The 21,399-nt window shown below is 42.0% G+C and overlaps 1 protein-coding gene across 1 annotated transcript; it reads left to right on the top strand.

Moving 5' to 3' along the window:
* On the top strand, positions 1-14,640 carry EIF1AX (eukaryotic translation initiation factor 1A X-linked). The gene is made up of 8 exons (XM_063305164.1): positions 1-218; positions 1,716-1,799; positions 6,200-6,303; positions 7,441-7,491; positions 8,413-8,494; positions 8,609-8,700; positions 10,126-13,658; positions 13,996-14,640. The coding sequence occupies exons 1-7, from the start codon at positions 203-205 to the stop codon at positions 10,129-10,131; spliced, it is 435 nt and encodes a 144-aa protein (XP_063161234.1). The 5' UTR covers positions 1-202; the 3' UTR covers positions 10,132-13,658; positions 13,996-14,640.
* Positions 14,641-21,399: the final 6,759 nt, after the last annotated feature.

The following is a 21,399-nucleotide window of genomic DNA, read 5'->3' as shown; positions in this document are numbered from 1 at the left end:
ATTCTGGGGCCGAGATTTTCTTCCGCCTTTCCTCTCGGAGGGCTTTGGCCGAGGCCGCATCTCCTTTTTCCGCTGTCGCGCGACGTCACGCCGTCACGCTTCTCCTTCTTTTGCTCCTTGTCTGAGCCAGGGGTGTGAAAAGGGTCCTTTCCGTTCTGGTCGGGCTTGACAAGGCTGTGTCCTCTGACCGCTAGCTGCCGCCATGCCGAAGAATAAAGGTGAGGCCTGCTGGCCCCCCCATTTGGTTTCCACGCGACTCCTCTCCCCCTCCGGAGAGACACCCCGTCCCCCCGCCCGTTATCTATAGCTGAATCCGCCCGAGGAGAAGGCGCCGCTCGCCTCCGTCGGCCTGGCTCTTTCCTGCTCGCTGGGACCACGGGGGGCTTTTCCAAGGGCTTCAGTTTTGTGCGGGAACTTCGCTTTTCCACGTGTTTCGCCGTGCGCTTTTCCCCTTGTTTCCAGCTGCAGCCCTTTCGTGAGATAGTTGGTTCAGGAATAAGTCCTGCTTGAAGTAATAGAACTTCTTCCAGTGATGTGCTGCTACATAATTCTCAGAGATAAATAATCGCTGTTTAATAAAGTGGAGCTTACTGCTAAGTGTAAAACCGTACACAGGTTGATGCTTCCTGATTGACCCGGTATTTTACATTTAACGCAAATGAGAGATTGTATTGATTTAATGCTATGTTTCATAGGCTGGCCTTGATTTATTGGCTTTTAGACACTTAATATTCTTTTTATTGTCTCAATGCTCGGCAGCTGATACCTGGATTTTTTAAAAAGAAATGTTGGCCTTGTATCTCTTGTCTGTATGAATAGAAGGGTACAAACATACATTTCAGAACTGCTTAAATGAAGAGTTAGAAAGTGTTTCTACTGTTTATTTTATTGTCAGGAAATGCTTCCTTGTGATGCTTAAAAAGATCACACATTAATGGAACACTGAATAACTGATTTTTTTTATTGTTTTAATATTGAGAATGAGAATTTCACTACAGCGAAAACTAAATTGTGATTGTATATTTTTTTACACATTCATAATGGAAGCTGTTCTTAACTGCATATATGTACATCTGTATATCTGTGTGTGTACACACACACACACACACACACACACGCATACAAAATATTTAGAAAGCACCCTGGCTCACTTTCTTTCTCCTACACAGTTAGAAAGAGAAATATACCAGGATTTGCAGATATCGGTGAACTAAAATATTAAAATTACTTTTGTTTTATTAAATTCAAGGTTGTGCATAGCTTGCTTAGTAATTGATTAAGGTAGATTTTACTGATCTGAAGTATCTGGGAAGTTGTACTTCCATAATCTCTAGCCATTCTGGCTATGTGGGCTAGGAGTTCCAGTTTCCAACACCACTAGACTAGGCAAATCTGGACTACAGATTATTTTAGAGCATGGTTCCAAGTTTGCATGTAAACATCTAAATTTTTGTACAGTTGCTCATTGCAGTTGCTATTGTTAATTTCAAGATTTAAGTATCTTTGGAATTTTTTATCAATATTAATTACTTTAATCTGGGTATATATTTTGTATTAAATGGAAATCTAGTGTATCATAATAATTTCAGACTCTGTGGAAAAAGTATAAGGGGTCTTTCTAGAGACCAGCTAACATGGCCCTGATTTCTCAACAGTGGTTTTCTTGGAAGGTTTCAGATTATGCCTAATACTATTTTTTAATTTTTGCACTTTAGGAAAGGGAGGTAAAAACAGACGGCGAGGTAAGAATGAGAATGAATCTGAAAAAAGAGAGTTGGTTTTCAAAGAGGATGGACAAGGTGAGATGTATTGTCTTTTTTCACTTCCTAACATTAATAACATTAAGCAGTCTGTCATTTTCAGTGACCTACTTAGAAGGAAGGCTTATTTGTTGTATTCTTGCAGAAGATTGTATTGATACTGTAGAAGGTAAATTATTTCAGTTTAGCTTAAAATCTTTTTTTGTTTTTTAACTAGTATCACATTAAAAAAATGAATTGAATACAACTGTTGTATTACACTGAATGCCATAATATAACACCAGACGCTGCTCTAAGGTGGGAGATCCTCGATGTTGTTAGATCTTTACCCCAATTTTGACCATGTGAGCTGTGGCGTTGGGGGGGAGATTGGAAGAGCTTTTTAGGGCAGATTTAATGTCTTAGCATAAGATCTCTTGTGTTAGTTTACTATAATAAATTTTATTTTTAATTGAAGGGATAGAAATGTCCAGGCTTTTAATATTCTAGCTGCTGGGCTGATGTGCATATATATACATGTACATGTGTGAGAATATTCCTCTGTGAATAATGGAAGGGGGGTTGTTTGTTTTGTTTTTACAAGCGACAGCAATCATGACAGATAGCAAATAGTGCTCTTTTATAATACTCCCTGCTGAACTGTTGCTGCCAAGGCTTTTGATTCATTGAAGCATTCCAGCTCAGCAGTTGGATTGTTCTGCCAGGGCTCATTTGGACACATCTCTTTTCTTGGATGATGAGCAAGCTGAGAAAACTGTCAATTGTGAAACCAGAGAACTGAGCCCCAGTTCCAGTAGAGAAAGAACATGTAGTTGCTCTCTGTCTTCATGCACTCCTGTTCCTGACTCCACTATAGAGGATTCTCACGTGGAATTGGAGTCAAGGACCCCAGCACTTAGGAATTCCAATGGGAGCATGTGGAAACAAAAGGATAACAAGGCAAAGGAGTGGCAGCTTGCTTGGGAAGGGAAATGATGGGAGCTGAAGCTTTACAAAGTCTTGACTCCAGTGAATCAGGACTGGAAAATTGGGAACACCCAGAGGGTTACCCTTCTGGTGGAATACTGCTATGACAACCTACCTTGAAGCTGTATGTCATGTGCGCTGCATGAATTCCTGATCCCTAGACTGGATATAAAACTGCAGCCAACTCTCCCTTGGAAGTTGACTATTGTACTGGGACTGCTTGTTGAAATTTTGACACTCAGGCTGACTCACGTTGCTATTGACTGATCCTTTTCAATTTAGTGGAATGCTAGATTTCCTGTTTTCTTTTAGCTGAAGCCTAACTAGGCTGTCAGATTGTTGCAGCCACAAATAAAAAGGTAGGATGGATAGCCTTATCCCACAGCTAAGTTGCAGAATTAACAGCAGTTGCTATAGTTGTGCAGATTCAGTTAAATCAGTATGTGGTCCAAATTCCTCCTCCCCTTCCACCATGGTAGAAATGCCTGGCTTCTCCCTTTTTAAAATATGGAAGTGCAGAGAACATTCCTGTGTTCCTTTCCTAATCCAAAGGACATTTTTTCTTCATCTGTGAAGCGAGATGGTTTCTCTGCATAGAGTTTGTAAGTTTCATAAGAAAAATGTGTTCAGTTTTTGAAGTACCTTTGAAGGCTGATATTGCAAACAAGTGCATTTGAAACCTGTGTCCAGTTCAAAGGCCTGTGGTCTGGTATTCTAGTGGGTGTAAACTGGTGGCTCCAGAATGGACATGAATATATGAATAGCCTTGCTGCATCAGTCCAGAGACTATCTTTATTCAGATAGTCTTGAACAAAGATAGTCTCTTAAGAGACTTAGGTTCTTAGACTGGCTAACCAGATATCTCTGGGATGCTCATAAACAGGAGATAGAGAAATACCCCCATTTTGTTGTTATTTCCTTGCAACTAGATTTGAAGACTTCAAAGACTAATAGCCCTTGATAGAGATAAAATAAGTCATCATGGTAATGGGTCAGGATATGATACTGGAAGAATTAGCCAGAGCATAAAAACCATCATGCTCCAAGCTCTCATGCAAAACATGTTGATGCAGGGCTCAGTGATGGAGCCTTTACATGCTCCTTTTGGAAGGGCAAATAGGCACCCAATCAAGTCCTAAGTAGACCAGTGCCAAAATCTTTAGCAGGAGAGACAGTGGAGCTGAATAGGACATTCCTGTGTTTAACAGAGGAAGAAAAGCCGCCCCACAGAAGAGGAAGCCTTTGTCTGTTGTGGTCAACCAGAACACTTGTCATTAAAAGAAATAAAAAAATAGCCAAGACAGGAAATGGAAGGCCATAAGCCAATGAAGCAGTTGGCCTGAGGGGTAGCCAAAACTGCCCCAGTTCTCTTCAACGCACTTTCCATTTTTTTCATCTCATTAATTCAGCAGTCAGGTCAGCCTCATGATTACTGTTTCAGCTTTGGTGGATTATGGGGCTTTGTGAAATTTTATGGGCCTGGAGTTTGCTTTCACCTCCCCAGAATGCTATATTTGCTGTATGAAACTCTAAATGCTAATGAGCTACATTACAGTGAAGTATGACGGAAACCTATCCTAACCTACTTTCCAAGTATTCTGAATTTTGAGTTACCTTCAGTAGAAAGGAAGCAAGCCAACTACCTTCACACAGACCATACAAATGTGTTATAGAGATAATCTCACATTCTGAAAGGCTGTTTTTATTAATATGGAGCTAGTTAATGGCCTGTAGCAGTATTTGAACAAAAAATTTAGGAGGGAAGGCAGATACAGTAGGTTCTATCTCCCCGGTGGCAGCTCTTGTCTAATATCTAAAGAAAAGTCTAGAATATTACATTTATATAATAATTACAGAGTGACCAACCCAACTAATGTTTCAGAATGAATGACAAGGCATATTTATTTCAATTTACTAAAATGTTTCCATTGCTATCTCCACTAAGCAGGATTTATTGAGGCAATCAGCTTAGATGAATCACATTTGTGAAAGTGAATTCTTGCATTGATACAGAAACTAGCAACTGTTCTGTACACATTAGCCAGGCTTTCTCCCTTGTACAACAAAAGCATGGGAGAAAGAAAACAGCTGCTTTGAATTATTTATATATATAGGGTTCTCACTTGAAAACAAGACTACTTTTGGAGTTCTTATGCTATCATCTTAACCGTATTTCCCTATAAATCTTAATTTATTGTTCCTATTAGTGGTTGCTAAGTGAAACCGCAACGATGCATGTGATCTTACTTCAGCTTTCCTTTGCTTTACAGACCTGCAAAGGTCGTAAATGCGAGGATTAGCAGTAAAGTTACTTTTTCACCACCGTTGTAACTGTGAACAGTTGCTAAACAAGGCAGTTGCTGAATGAGGACTACCTGAACTATATATTTACAGAATAGAATTTAGGATGTGCTATAAACTGAAATGAAAGATAATTGATATGTATATGGTAGCAATTGAGTAAATAGACTAAGACAACTGCCTGTCTCAAGTTTGAGATTGAATGTTATTCCTTTTATTTCTTCTCAACTCTATAGACGCTTTTTTCTTTCCCTTATAACTATTCTCATGTTAAAATGAAAATGCAACAATTCTCAACTAAAGAAACTCGTTATCATACAGCAAAACTGAGAACCAAAATACAAAATCAGCACAAATAAAATACTAGTAATGATCTAAAAAGTCTGGATGGTGGAAGTGGTGTCCTAATACAAGCTCTATCTGTTTTGTATGTGTGTGCGGCATTGACACATACACAAAAGGGGCAGGGCTTGCATCACAACGCCATGTCTGCCATCTTGATTTTTTTGACACACAAATACTCAAGAGATGCCACTGCAGACATAGGTTAACTCTCACGTACTCCTATCCTTAGCATTATAAAGTGCAACAGCTTGAATTGAGATTGAAAAAAGCTGGGAATAGAGACCTCATACAGCAATATGTTTTAAGAGTGACCAACTGTTGTATCAGCTCACGTTTATAGATGCTTTTTGATTGTAAATATTTTAATTTAAAAGATAATAAGGACTACAAGCCTACAGTAAGTTTACCTTACCTGGATTTAGTTTGTTCTTACCCATCTGGATTCTCATATTTGACAGAATATGGCTCAATATTTCACTACTTTCCTCGAATCTGAGAAAGGGAAAGAGATAATTAGTTGGACAGCAAACATCGTGGGTGAGATCAGGCCTGGATCTTTTGATGTATTTTGTTTAAGACCCTCACACCTCAAATCTAACTGAAATACCTAAATATAAGCTTTGCTTTTTCAGTATGTGAAATATGAGTCAGTTGATGGATAAAGGAATTCAAATATATTAACTATAGCTACTTTGTGGTATGAGAATTTTAAAATCAACTATCATGTATTAAAATCTTGAGACTGCTTCTTGCTGATTTAATAGCTATAACTGTGTTACAAAATCTATACAATTATCAAAGCCCAATTGCTAAATCATGTCTTCCAGAATATGCCCAAGTTATCAAGATGTTGGGAAATGGCAGACTGGAGGCATTATGTTTTGATGGTGTAAAGAGGCTATGTCATATCAGAGGAAAGTTAAGAAAAAAGGTATGTTAAACCATTCTGATGTATGGGCAACCCCAAATATGTGGGTATATTAAAGTTAAACAGCTAATGAGTATGTCCTGCTACTGATTCCAAGAACTTGATTTGGTGGAGTGACCTTTGCATTTCATAGCACACTTGCTTTACATGTAGAACTAGTGACTCAAAAGCATTTCATTATCCTGTGTTCTGTTCTGACAGGTACATTTGCCAATTTTATCACTGCTTTCTTTGGTTTCCCTTTTTATACATCTTTTATTCTTGCTGTGCCTTTGTCTGCTCTAACTCCTTATGCCTGTAGAGGTTCTATATTAGGAAAATGCAATATGTCCTGTGATGAATTTGAACTCTGATTTTGGATTTTCCATGCCTGAACTGAAATGTCTTTTTCAGATGTTTTATTTTGATCCAGACACCGAACAAGATAGGGTTGTTTTGATCTGGGTAGAAGTGGTTAAGTGGGAGCCAGAAAAAAGCCAGGGAACTGGATCTGCAGCTGAAGGAAAAAGGCTGAGCCAGCCAGTGAGATATGCTGTGCTTGGAGCTGGAGGGGAGGGGAGGAGAAGAGAGAGGAGTTGATGTACATCATACCTGCCTTACCTGCCTGTTTGGATTTTGTTTCATCCAAAACCTGGAACAATGGAAGTGCTCTGGGTTTTGATTCTGCCCAATCATGGATGACCCTAAATGGTTTGACAGAACCCATGAAGCGCAATGTAACAGTGTTACACAGTGTAGCCCAAAGCCGCAGTGGTGCCAGATGAATGGAATAGGTGCTGAAGTACATTACCCTAACTTTTAAATATTAGTCAGAATTTTGAAAGTTGAAAGCAGCATCCTGCTGATGCACTGCTACTTTTTGTTCCTATTAGTTATGCAGGTTGCATAACTAAATGTGAAGATATGCAGGTAGGCCCAATTGTGATTTTACCTCTACAATACTGTACAACATTATGCACAGCATCATGTTGTTATTAAGCAGATGATCAAGTACTTGAATTATATAGCATCCGTCAAGGTTTATTGTTAATGCTCAGCCAATTGCACTTTTTTAAAGATTAAATTTCATTAAGCTTTTCAAGTCAGAAATTCATAATAATGGAAATAGATTTTTTTTCAGTTCTTTCTTTTGATTTTTAGGTTTGGATAAATACATCAGATATCATATTGGTGGGTTTAAGAGACTACCAGGTAATTATTTTATATTATGTTGTCACTATTATTACATAATGCAGTGTGATAATGATTTAGTTGAATTTTTGTCAACAGAAGGTAGTACTCATAAACACTGATTTAGTCATGTTCATCTTTATTTTCAATGAATGTGAGAAATCTAAGGATACTTATCCCCTTTTGGATGTTTTTCATAAATATTGAATGGTGTTTTAGGGAAAAGGTAAAGAATAATTAAAATTTATGGAATATATGCTTAAACATAGTTTATTTAAACCAAAATTGTACAGATGTGTGACATTATCTTTCAAAACAGACAAGACAGGGGTTACAGGATAGGAAGAAGACATCTTTCTCTGACCATTGGTATTTCTGAAGTTTTGCAGGTAGATTGAATCTTGTCATGAACAGGTAGTGTTGGATAAGGATATGATTAGGAGACAGTGACATAAGCGACAGGCTACAGGATAACAGAGGGATGGACTGTGCTTGATTGATTCAGCTTTAAACTAAACATTAGTATGTAAATGTGTGGCTCTCACCTAGGCTATATTTGTAGTAAGACCAGGAGTTATGTAGCATAGTACATAACTCATCACAGTACAAAGTACAAAGGGTTGAGGCTGAGTGGGTAGCTTGCTTTGCATTACCTAATAATGTAAGTAGAACTTGGTATATAGCTCAGTCTCTCTGTAATAGCTTTAATAATGTTGATACATGTTTGAAGAATACATGGATCTAGTGAGCTATTTACCACAATGTTCTTTTCTCATTATTAGATGAAACAGGGCAAATCAGAATAAATTTGTATTTAAGGTGTCAGGGATTGTGTTTCTCATTAGATATAGCTTGGTAAGAGAAGGTATTTAAAATACCATAATTAAGTTTTCACAAAATTAGTCATCTGAAATCATTTTTATCAACAACAATATTGTCTAGGATAACAAGGCTGATGTCATTCTAAAATACAATGCAGATGAAGCCAGAAGCCTGAAGGCATATGGAGAACTTCCAGAGCATGGTAAGAAATTCTAATTCCTCAAGTCCCTGTGAATAAAGGACACACATATACTTACTCTCTTACTCAAAAACATTTTCAAAAATATATTCATAGTTTACTTTAATTTTTATATAGCCAAAATTAATGAAACTGATACATTTGGGCCTGGTGATGATGATGAAATCCAGTTTGATGATATTGGAGATGACGATGAAGATATTGATGATGTAAGTAACCAGAAAGATTTCTTCTTAAAAGTAATGTGGCGGTTTCCAAGGGAATGTGTGTTGATACTTTTCATCTTCAGCTTTGCTATATCTTACCTTGGTGGACAGGAATTAACCAGCAGGGATATAGTGAAAGTTAGAGAGCTTATAAAGGTAGTCTTTTCACTGAAAAGACTGCCCTAATTTGCCCTACCTGTTCTCCTAACACAGAATTAAGAGGTTCTTAAAGGACAGGTTCTATTCCTGCTCCATAAGTCCAACTACATATACATCCTAAATCTAAAAACAAAGTAAAGTTCTATAGGCTTGTAGTAATTTTCTACAACTTTTTTCCCCTATAGCATAGGGTAGCAATGTTTGGAAAATTGGGATTCAACAGGTTGTAGGTGATGCTGTGATGTCACTAGAAGGAATGCTGTTGGGGTTTTTTTAAACCTGGGGGGGTGGGAGTGGGAGACCTCTGAGTGGCAAACACTGCCATTCCACCTATAATACCCTCCCTCAAAAGATCTGTAGCTGCACCACTGAAATTTGGCCATTTTGCCACCAGATTGTGGTGATGTCATCTGGGGATGCTGTCAACCACGTGAAGCCTATGGGTTGCTATCCTTGCTTACAATCGTAGCAAATTTGGCTTTTTTTCAGCATGAAATAGGCCTGAAATTTTAGGCAGACAGTGATAACTTCTGTTCAGAGTTAGGACTGACCTTTCTTCCTTGCAGTTGCGGTTTAATTTGATTTTATGTGGTTTGCCAGGACCTTCTCTAAGCACTTCCCATGGTGAGATGAGATTGTCAAGTCCCAGTAATTTAATGCATTCATAAATTACTTAAAAAGCAGTTTTTGTTCCTAGTATGTGAATGGATTTCTGAAAGATGGAGCAGAATTGCTTATATGGAAGTACTATAATGATCCACATTACAGATTGTCCATTATGCTCTAGTGTTACAAATCTTGAGATTTTGATTATAAATCTTAACAGTGCTAATCATACAGAGATTAATGCTTTTTTCAGACATTGAGATAGAAAATTTTAATAAAACAGTATTGTGCACATGATAAAAAGTAATTAAATTATATAGGTGTGGTGTGTGCAGTTGAGTTATATAGTGCCTGAGTAGTCACATACTATGACTGTTTTCATTTGGTGTCTTTTGTTGAGGTATTAGAAATTTTATTGTTGTTTATTTTTGTTGTTGTTAGCCACCCAGATTTCATATGTAAGATGGGTGGCCATATACATTTTCTAAATGAAATAATTAATTAATTAATTAAATGAGAGCAATTTCAGTTTGAGTGGGGTGGTTCTGAATACAACAGATTAAGTTTACTTTGGCTGTTACTAGATAATATTGCCTATCTGTTCTGACCTGTGCAATTATACTTTGGTTGCAACATTTTCACATCTTTTTTTCACACTTGCAGATCTAAATGGAACTGAGAGGAATACATCCCAACTTTCCACCTCAATTATTTTGTTTTCAAGTACTTATGCCTAAGAAGACTGAAACTGCACAACATTTGTAGTTACAGCACACCAATATCTACCCAATGTTTAAGTATTTATATTTCTTTCAGAAACAGAAGTTGGACTCACAAAAGTTAAATGAAATAATACAGCAATTTTTATCTCTACCATAGACTCTTACACCTGTATGTAAATATACATACTATAAACTCACACTGGTTTATCTGTTTTGATCAATAAACATCACTAAGACATATTTTTTGAAATAAAAAGTATTGCCCTATAATTATCAAGATTTTTGATTAAATACCAATTCAGGTTAGTATCCAGTTGGCAGGTGTAGTGTACTTTCCTAGTATCCCTTAAAGACAATAGAAGAATTCATTATCGACAAATTTTAATACCTGAATCTGCTTTATAAGCTTTAGTTGCATGTTATTTTTATACAGGTTTTAATGTTTCCTTTTCACAGATAATACTCCCAGTATGGAGAGAAAATAAATTTCCAAAAATTGTTTATGTTTGAACAGCTATTCTGTATTTGGTAGTGATAATATTGAAGTTAATTGCTGGGTGGCATCAAATTGAAGGTATTCATTTTAAATGATATACATTTACCACATAACAAATTAAAAATATTTTCCCACTATAAAAACAAAAAATTGTGTTAATATAGGTATATTGGGCTGGATACAGTGTTCTTATGGGATGCTTCAACTGGAAAGGTTAGGGAGAGTTTAGCTTAGCACATTCTTTCTTCCCCCTTCCTGAAAATTGCTATAGAGATTTGGGAGGGATGGTGCTCAGATTGCAGGAAGAAAGAAAAACCTTTATCTATCTAACCATAAAAACAAGAATTGATGCTATTTCTGGAAGGGCAAGCTTAGATTCAACTTAGTTAAAATCTTTGCATCACAATAAGATGTTCTTTAAAAAGGAAGTTTCATTTTAGTTTCAGATTGCATTCATTATGAGGTACAATTTGATAAAGGATTTTGTATACTCTTTATTGGAATATGTAAAATATTAAGTTCTGAAAACCTCAATCTGAATACCAAGTCAAAGAAACAAATGAATTGTTTCCAGTTTGAGTAGAGGTAAAGACCTAAACTTTCAACAAAGATTAATACAATCATACTATATTTACACATTCTAAATTGGATTTGGGTGTACTTAGTATTGTAGTATTGTGTTTTCTGACGAATATATTGACTGCAACAGTTTTCATATGAAAATTATGTTCAACAGCTTAATGTTTTTAACTGAGATAACAGGAACTTCAGAAATCACATGCATTTGATTGCAGCTGCATTATACAGATTGTGTTCACACACCATACTAAGCTGTACAATTTAACATGGCTTATCTTGTTGTATGAACATAGAAAAATACAGTTTATTCAACAAGTCATGGGTAAACAAACTATTGCTTTGCATGCTAGGCAAACCGAGATGTGTACTACTATAGAGTTACCCATCAAATTCTGAAGTTGAGGATTCTTGACAAGTACTGAAGTTCCTACACTGCTTGCCACATAAGTATTTGCTATCAAATGATACCAAATATTTGATGTTGATACAGATTTTATCCTGCTGTTAATGTGGGAGGAAAAGGTTTTTTTAATCCATAAAGCCTGTCTGCTATATTGTACCCTGCATTGTATAGTATCAATTAGCTTCTTGATCTTTAAATGATATAAAATAGTTTGGGATGAGAATTTATTTGGAGCTTATGATAGGTAAAAATGAAAATATTTACATTTTCTTGAATAAACAGATAGGCTCTTCAGAAACAAAAACAAATGTGTGGATGGAAGAAAGTGGTAGATATGGAAATACTAAAAGTCTTACCACTGGTAATGTTTTTATTAATGCCAAAATTAAAGATTCAGTGAATGGTTTGATTTATATATAAATTTATTTTCTTAACTGCATCATTTATATGTGGTTTAATTCTGTTTGCTCTGACAGCAGGTCCAAATACTTAAAAACTAAGATACTTATATAGGTTTAGACATAGGGGAATTCAGCTTTGGAATAGCAGTGAATGGGCAGACACTTTACAGTTGTGTATCTTAAAGACATGCTTATCCAACTACTCTTCTAAGGATCTTGGGTCAGGAAATCATGTGGGATGTCTACTTTATCTTCACAGCAACATGAGTGAGACACGAGGGAATGTGGTTTGCCTAAGATCTCCCAGTGGAACTTTGTAGTCTACCTTGAATATTAGATTACCAGTGTCTCAGAATATATTTTTCAGACATAAATTAGCACAATGCTACTAAGTTAATTTAAAGGCTTTCTAAAGCTGGTGCTGCTAAATCACTTTGACAGAATGAATATGAATCTTTCTTAGTACGTAAGATACGAATTTTGCTCATGTATTAATTTTAACTACTCATGCCCTTGAATATCAACTGTTTCCTTAAGAGCTGACAACTGTGTAACAATACAATGTGCTGATCATTTGTATTTGCAAAATATGTACTTAAAAGTTGCTTATGATGGCTTAATTAAAAAGACATGCAACAGTTACATTAGCAGAATTGACTGAAACCAGGTAACCATTTAGTGTATATTGTTCCTTTGTGACATTTTAATTGCCAATCCCATTGAAAAATAGTCCTAACAGTAGTAATGTTCTCTATTATCAAAATCAGTTGTCTTTTTTCATGGTCAAATATATGAAGTAATGATTCATACATTAGCCACTTCAGTCTCTAGTTCTAGTCACAGATCAGTGTACAATTGAGTTTATCAATTAATTACATAAATAAATGAAAAGCAGGCCCAACTGAAATTAGCATAGTAGGTTTAAATATATTCAGCCTAGTTATTTGGGGATGAGAAAGCCAAACAGTAGTATTTATTGTGAAGAACTGTTTTAAGGTTTATACATTTGGGAAATTTAACTTTTGTTGCCATGGTTTTTGCAGACAATAAACAGTTTTGATGTTTTCAGTTACCCATCTGTCTTAGTTCCTGCCCCTCTTCACACCTTGTATTTTCAATGAGTGTAGATTAAGATGGAATTTTAACCAGCCTTTTTACAATACGTATGAAATACCTATCACCACAGGTGGCATCGAAGAGCTGGTCTCCAAAACAAAGAAAAGTGAGCTTGGACAAGATTAATACTTGATAAGTAATTGTTAGGAAATCCTAGGGCTGTAGGCTAAACTAGAAATGGGGTGGGAGGTTGGCTTGGAAGAAGGCATTGGCGAAGCACTCCTATATTGTTGCCAAAGAAAACTACTTGGACCTTTCCACATGGTCACTAGGAGTCAAACTTTACTTTGATTAGATTCCCAAACTAAACCTGAAACAACCTGCCCACTTGAAAATATTATGTTACGCATACCTAAAATGATAATAAATTAATTGTTCTTGTATTGATTGAAAAGGAAAAGTACATCAATATATAAGAATTAGTACAATTGTCATAATAGTTTGAGGGTAATTGATTTAAATCAATATTCATGTAAAAAGTCTAGTGTATTCCTTCTTAAGGTAAAGGTAAAGGTTTCCCTTGACATTAAGTCCAGTCGTGTCCGACTCTAGGGGGCGGTGCTCATCTCCGTTTCAAAGCCGAAGAGCTGGCGTTTGTCCGTAGACGCTTCCGTGGTCATGTGGCCAGCATGACTGAACAGAACGCCGTTACCTGCCCGCCAAAGCGGTACCTATTAATTTACTCACATTTGCATGTTTTCGAACTGCTAGGTTGGCAGGAGCTGGGACTAGCAACGGGAGCTCACCCCGTCATGCGGATTCGAACCGCTGACCTTCTGATCGGCAAGCTCAGCAGCTCAGCGGTTTAACCCGCAGTGCTACCGCGTCCCTTCTTACTTTCTGTCAAATAAAACCTTTAATTCTAGTTAGGATTGCTATCTAATGAAAAAATAATTCCTGGTTAGGGTCAAATTGAACTGTTACGTTGAATCTACCTAATGCTGGTAATCCACATTTCAGTTCTGGGGGAGCTGATAATGGATGTGCCAAGCAATATTCCCAGTATCTTCTTTTAAACTAATAGTTCCTCATAAACTTGAAATAATCTATGCATATTGGTGAAATTGAACATGAAGATTTCAAATTAAATTGAACAATTCCTAATTCCAGGGTTCTGATTAATACTTGCATTGCTTATACTTTGGGGTTAAAATTTTATCTCTAGCCCAATAATTATAATAAAATAAATAATAAAATAAAAAATATATAATAATAAAGTTCTGATCTTTGTTTAAAGCAATTTTGTTTCTTAAAAGGTAAACTATGGTATATGTGTTCTGGGTTCGCAAAAGTCATCTTCTCTGGATCTGCTTTTGCATTGCTGTAGAATGTAGATGCTGATACTCCCATATAATCACTCCATCAATTTATTACATTTTTGCCTTTGAATGTTCCTATCTGGAAATTAAAACATACCTGGAATTAAATTCCACTGAAATAAACAAACTTTATTTCATGTAACTATGAGAACTCTTTTTTCTTATAAAATGACTATATATATAAGTGAAATGCATACATGATCTACAAAGATTTCCTCTGTCAAATAAGTAAGTTTAGGTAACTATAAAGAAACAAAGTTTGGGTTTGCTATCAAGTTAACTTTCCATAAACAAACCCAGTCTTGGTTGTTTTGTAATCCTTTCCAATTTTCAAATACATTTATTTTACTCACATTTTAAATGTTTAGTGATTTATCCATATAAAATGAGTCCTTAATATCTATTATAAGAATTACTACCAACGTGTTAAATACTCTTGTCCTGCAAAAATTAAGAGTAAAAGCCTTTTGGGACTTCTGGCATAGATGCGAGGAACAAGTGTTCAGCGTAATGCTGAAAACAATGTGCATATGATTTCCCCAATCAAGTAACAGGCTTTAATAATGCTGTAGAAAAAAAGCATTTGACGTTGTAAGCTACTAGATTTGAAAAAAAAAAAAGGAATGTCTTTTGCTGATTGTCACTCATAAGAGGAGATTGCAAATTCAGCAGAATTTCTTTGACAGTTTAGTGCACTGAACTGGGCTGCTGAAATAACAGATTTATTATATTTTTATAATAAAAGAGAGAATAGACGTTCTGTTGAGATTGTCCCCCATCTCTTTTGCTTAATTTCTATACTGATAAAGTGGTTTTGATAAAATCTGACTCACTTTCTAATGACCTACAACAGAGACTGATCTCTAGCAGGGAAGGGGAACTCAGTGCCCCCAAACCTGAAACAGCATAGCTTAGATATTTTGATGTCTAAATCATTTGAAGCTTCTGACTCATCTTCAAGGGGATTCCTAAATGTGAAGCATTTCAATAATCCAACTGGTAAGATGTTAAAATATTGATGACTATCAAAACGATAAGGGCATAAGATGAAACCTGCCTACAGAAAATATTGCCTCTACAAGCTTTTCTTATATGTCTTCTAAGAAGCTTTTGTCAGAAGTTGTTGAACATTTTAGCTATACATTTCATTTCATCTAGTACAGTATTATTTTGAGGTGCTTTGCCTCAGCTTTATAATTTAGATGGCACACTCTTCCGACAGTGGAGGTCTAGGACCTAAATATTTGGCAATGGATATCCTCTCAATATTTGCAAAATGGTTGGTAATGGAGAACTATATTAACATAAGACCAAATACCAATTCTGCAAAAACAAGGTTTTGGACTGGAAACAGTTGAGACACTGTCCTAATTGTCCTAAGGACAATTCACTAAAGGGGTGGCCCAAAACATACTTAAATATTAAACCTGTTATTTCAATGCTAAGAAAAATTCAAAGATGTTAAAGTGGACAGAATTGTTAGAGAAATTGAGCCAAACAAGAATGTAGAAAAAGCCTTTTGGCTAAAAAGATAAATATATAGGTATGGTACAAAATAAAAATGTGATAATGAGAAAGCTTGATGATGGATAAAAATGGTAAGTATGTTGAAAACTTTGGAAAATTAAAAGGTGAAGAAAGATACTGGCATAGCAATTCTACCTTGTCAGGGCAAGAAGTGCTTTTTATATTCCTTTCTGTTTGCATAATTTTAGTGTTTTTTTAAACAGGGTCCTGCTAGAACATTCCATTTCTATCTCACACTCTTAGCAAGATACTACATCCATGGAGTGTCATGAGTGCCGTTGAGCTAAAGTCATCAGCGCAATGGCACTCATGACAATGACAAGGAAATAGGTGAAGGGGTACAAGTTAAGTAGCCATCAACCTACAACGACTAACGGCCAACAAACAATAGCCAAATGAATCACGGAGCCACCCAAACCATCAGCGGCAATACAACGGGGATCGCCCAGCTGAAAGCAATCAGCAGAAGAATGGAAACCTGATGATGGGCGATCCCGGAAACCCTCACCCACCGGCAGGGCAACGCATGGGACAAAGGGGGGTGACGTGACCGTGAGCGAGGGGGCGCTGACCGGCGCGGGGTATTTAAACCCCGCACCGGCGCGCTCCTGTCACTCTCAGCTTTTTTCTACCAACGCTGTACCTGCCCTGCAATAAACCAGAGCCTGATTCGCAAAACAGTGTCTGAATGTTATTCAGGGGGAGGCAGCGCATGACATAAAGCTGAGAGTCATAAACTCAGCCTCGCCGAGCCCCACCGGACGACAACGAGCCGCGGGAGGAGTAGACGGCGAGAAGACCAGCAAGATGAGGCCGGAACGGCGCGGGCAAGGAGGGCGAGCCGCGCGGCAAGAGACAGAGGAGAACCGACCAAGGCCAGAGGCACCGCGGACTCCCGGAGCCATGGACGCCCACCCCACCCGACCCGAGCCTCAGCTCCAACCCCAAGGGGAGATGGCGACGGAGGCAACCCGACCGCGGGAGGGAGCAGCACGACTTCCGAAACCAGCGGAGGACCCCGCGCCCCACATCGCACCCCAGCAACGGGCGTGGAGCGACAGCCCCACGGCGCTCAACACGGAGGACGACGGAGACACCCATCAGACGGCGGAGGAAGCGGACCCGCGGCAGAGGGACGATGAACCCCGCCGGCAACCCACCCCCGAGGACGCGCCAACGGAACCGGCCCCAGCGGCGGCGCGGGCTGTGGACGAGGAGGCACGAGCTGAACTCGCGGCCATGCGGGCTCAGCTGACGGAACTCCGGACCATGCTCCAGGCGCTTATGCCCCCCGTGCCACCCAACGACGTCCCCGCACAAGCCCACACCCCGAGCGAAGCATCGAACCCACACGGGCCAGCGGAGGGCCAGCAGACGGCACAGGCGGCCGACACCACACCCCGAGAAGCGAGAGGCGGGGCCGCACAAAACGCCCGGGCCCCAAAGGACTTCCCCATCTTCTTCGATGGGACCCCCACAAAACTCTCGTTTTTTGTGACCAACGCTAGGGAGTTCATGGGGAGGCACGGACACTCCTATGACTCCGAGGCCGACAAGATCGCCGCCGTGGCGATCAAACTCCAAGACAGGGTGGCGGACTGGTACGTCCAACTGTACGAGTCCAGCTCCCCCGCCCTCGCCACCTTCCCTGCTTTCATCAAAGAGATGAAAAACTACTTCGAAGACCCCCTAGCCAAAGTACGGGCGAAAAGCGCACTCCAAAGACTTAAACAGGGCACCCGCACGGTCCCTGACTACGCCCTGGAGTTCAAAGCCCTCGCGGGGAAGGTCAGCGACTGGTCCGAGACCACCCTGCTGGAAATCTTCAAAAGGGGGCTCAACCGCGACGTTCTCCAATGGGCCCTCTACCGCGACGACCCAGAAACGTTACACGGGTGGATCCACCTCGTGGGGAAAGCCGAACACGCGCACCGCACCTTCCTCATGACAACCACGGAAGACACAAACGATGCCGGGAAAAAGGTACCCGCACCACACGGGGGGATGGCCGGCCCCATATACCCTAAAAAGAAGTTCAACCGGGAGCCCTGCGGGAGGTGTGGCAAATTAGGGCACAAGACGGCGGACTGCTTCGCCAACCGACCGCCGACCAGCGCGCCCAAGCCCACCCCGAAAATTAGCCCCAAACCACCCAACCCGGGGCCGCCGCCTCACCGCCGAATGACCGTGGCCACAGCGACACCGAAAGAGGGCTGGGACGCTTACTGGGGGGAAGAGGACAATACCGACCCCGACCAGCCGGCGGGAAATGCTCCCCGCCTGCTCTGAGACGCGTGGCAAGGCAGGCGGTGGGACAGCAACGCGGACCACCTCAACGAAACGACAAAAGCTCCGTAATATTGGCAGCAATTCAACTCTCTGCCGGCAACGGAGCCACCACGGCCGCGGCACTAGTGGACTCGGGGTGCTCAAAAAACCTCATCCACCCCGACCTAGTCGCCAAACTCGACCTCCGCTGCTTCCCCCTCCCCACGCCGCTGGCATTCCACCAGCTGGACGGCTCTACAGCGGGAGGGAAACCAGCCACGCTACAAACCGAGCCGGTCACCCTGCAAATGGGCACTCACACTGAGCGCACATCGTTCGTAGTCACGCACATCGGACGGCCCATTGCAGTCCTGGGGATGCCATGGCTCGCGACAAACAACCCGCGGATCAACTGGGCGACCCGCACCTTCACATTCGGCGACGGCGAGTATCGAGCACCAGTTCCAGCCGGCAAAAGCAACCCCACGGTAGGACGAGCGGAGGCGACCACACAAGACAACGCCGCTAACCCAGCAGACCTACCAGAACAATACGCCGACTTCTCCGAGGTCTTCGGAGAGGCAGAGGCTGACCAACTACCCCCCCACCGCAAGACGGATTGCCGGATCGACCTACTGCCCGACGTCCCCTTACCTCGACCAAAAATCTATTCGATGACCCCGAAGGAGATGGCAACCCTCCGGGAGTTCATCGATAAAAACCTAGACAGGGGATTTATAGAGCCAGCATGCTCACCGGTCGGAGCCCCCGTCTTATTCCGGGAGAAGAAAGACGGGACCCTACGGCTCTGCACCGACTACCGGGGCCTAAACGCGGCTTCCCTGTCCAACAAATACCCCTTACCCCTGGTGAAGGACATGCTCGCCCACCTGTCCACGGGCAAAGTCTTTTCCAAATTGGACCTTCGCGAGGCGTACTATCGCATCCGAATCAGGGAGGGGGACGAATGGAAGACGGCGTTTAACTGCCCCCTAGGCGCTTTCCAGTACAAGGTACTGCCCTTCGGACTCGCGGGGGCCCCTGGGGTGTTCATGCAGCTCATCAATGAGGTACTGCATGAACATCTGTTTAAAGGGGTCCTGGTCTACATCGACGACGTCCTTATTTACACAAAAACACACGAGGAACACGTAACCTTAGTCAGGCAAGTCCTCGACAAGCTCAGAAGGGCGCAGCTCTATGCGAAGCCTACAAAGTGCGAGTTTCACAAAGAGCGCCTAGACTATTTGGGGTATCGAATCTCCGGGGACGGCATCGAAATGGACCCCGCAAAAGTCGAAGCGGTGCTAAACTGGGAGCGGCCCCGCAACAGACGGCAACTACAGAGTTTCCTGGGATTCGCGAATTTCTACAGGTCATTCGCCCGGGGGTTCGCTGAGATAGCCCTCCCCTTAACGGACCTCCTCAAAACCAAAGGGGTGGGGGACACCCGACGCGCCAAGAACCCAGGCACAGTGCTGAATTGGACTCCCGCGTGCCAGACCGCATTCGACAAGCTGAAAGCGCTGTTCACTACGGAGCCAATCCTCGCGCACCCAGACCCAGAACGGCCGTTCGTGGTCCAAGCCGACGCCTCAGACTTCTCCCTGGGAGCCATCCTGCTACAGAAAGACTCCACGGGGCTCCTGAAACCATGCGCCTACCTGTCAAGGAAGTTCTCCGAGACAAAGAGGCGATGGCACGTCTGGGAGAAAGAAGCCTTCGCGGTGAAATCGGCACTAGAGACATGGCGACACCTACTCGAGGGAGCCACCCAACCATTCGAGGTCTGGACGGACCACCGGAACCTCGAGGCCCTACGAACGCCTAGACGCCTTAGCCCAAAACAGGTCCGATGGGCCCAATTCTTCAGCCGCTTTGATTTCCAGCTGAAGTTCATGCCGGGCAAGAAGAACTTCCTGGCCGACGCCCTCTCCCGACTGCCCCAAGACGAAGAGCCCGCCCCAGACACCATTGGGACGGTCCTATCCGCCTCGCAACTGGGGATGGCCGTGACCACCCGAAGCGGCGCACGGAGGCAGCTCGACGCTACGGCGCAGCCGACGGCGGGACAACCGGCGACTGAAAGAAGCCAACCGCAACTACCAGGGGGAATGCGCACGGACCTCGCCGCCGCCCTCAAAACCGACCCCTGGTTCCTGGCGAACCCCGACAAGGTAACGATGGCGCAAGACCTGGCATGGGGGGAAGGCAGAATCTACGTCCCGGACTCGCAACGCCAGGCGATCTTGCATAGGTCACACGACGCCAAGCAAGCGGGACACTTTGGGTTCCTCAAGACCCTACACCTAACACGGCGCCAATTCTGGTGGCCCGCGCTCAGGCGAGACGTAAAAACCTACGTGGCGTCCTGCCCAACGTGCGCTAGGGCCAAACGGGCACCAGGCAAACCCGCGGGGCTATTGCAACGGGTGGCAGAACCCTCCCGCCCATGGGAGGAAATCTCTATGGATTTTATAGTGGACCTCCCACCCAGCCAGAAGAAAACGGCCATTTGGGTGGTGAAGGACTACTTCTCAAAGCAGGCCCACTTCATCCCCTGCACGTCGGTCCCATCCTCACAACAGCTAGCCAAACTCTTCCTCATCCACGTGTACAGGCTACACGGATGCCCCGCACGTGTGGTGACCGACAGGGGCACACAGTTCACCTCCAAGTTCTGGCGGGCCTTCCTGAAGCTGACGGGGACCCAACAGGCCCTATCTACGGCTTGGCATCCTCAGACGGACGGAGCCACTGAGGTTCTTAATGCCACCTTAGAGCAATTTATACGATCATATACGAACTACCACCAAGACGACTGGGCTGAACTGCTCCCGTTCGCCGAAGTCGCATACAACAACGCCGTCCACACGAGCACGGGGAAAACCCCGTTCGAAGTAGTCTCGGGGCGCGACTTCGTCCCCATACCGGAGCTACCTCAACCCCCGGAACCCCAGGTGGACGCCAGCGACTGGGGACGGAAGATCGCGGAAGCATGGCCAGTAATCACGGCGGCGCTGAAGGAGGCACAGGCTGCTTACAAAGAGCAGGCCGACAAGCACCGGCGCCAACAACCGACGTTCCAGGCGGGGGACATGGCCTA

This window comes from Candoia aspera, chromosome 5, assembly GCF_035149785.1.
Source record: "Candoia aspera isolate rCanAsp1 chromosome 5, rCanAsp1.hap2, whole genome shotgun sequence".
NCBI classification, from domain to species: domain Eukaryota; kingdom Metazoa; phylum Chordata; class Lepidosauria; order Squamata; family Boidae; genus Candoia; species Candoia aspera.
This window is presented reverse-complemented; position numbering and strand designations above follow the sequence as displayed.

What these genes read in the sequence shown, in the direction of transcription:
- EIF1AX (XM_063305164.1), top strand. An exon ending in TTTCAAAGAGGATGGACAAG is followed by an intron (nt 1,800 to 6,199) that starts GTGAGATGTATT and finishes CATGTCTTCCAG; the next exon opens with AATATGCCCAAGTTATCAAG. An exon ending in TGGGTTTAAGAGACTACCAG is followed by an intron (nt 7,492 to 8,412) that starts GTAATTATTTTA and finishes AATATTGTCTAG; the next exon opens with GATAACAAGGCTGATGTCAT.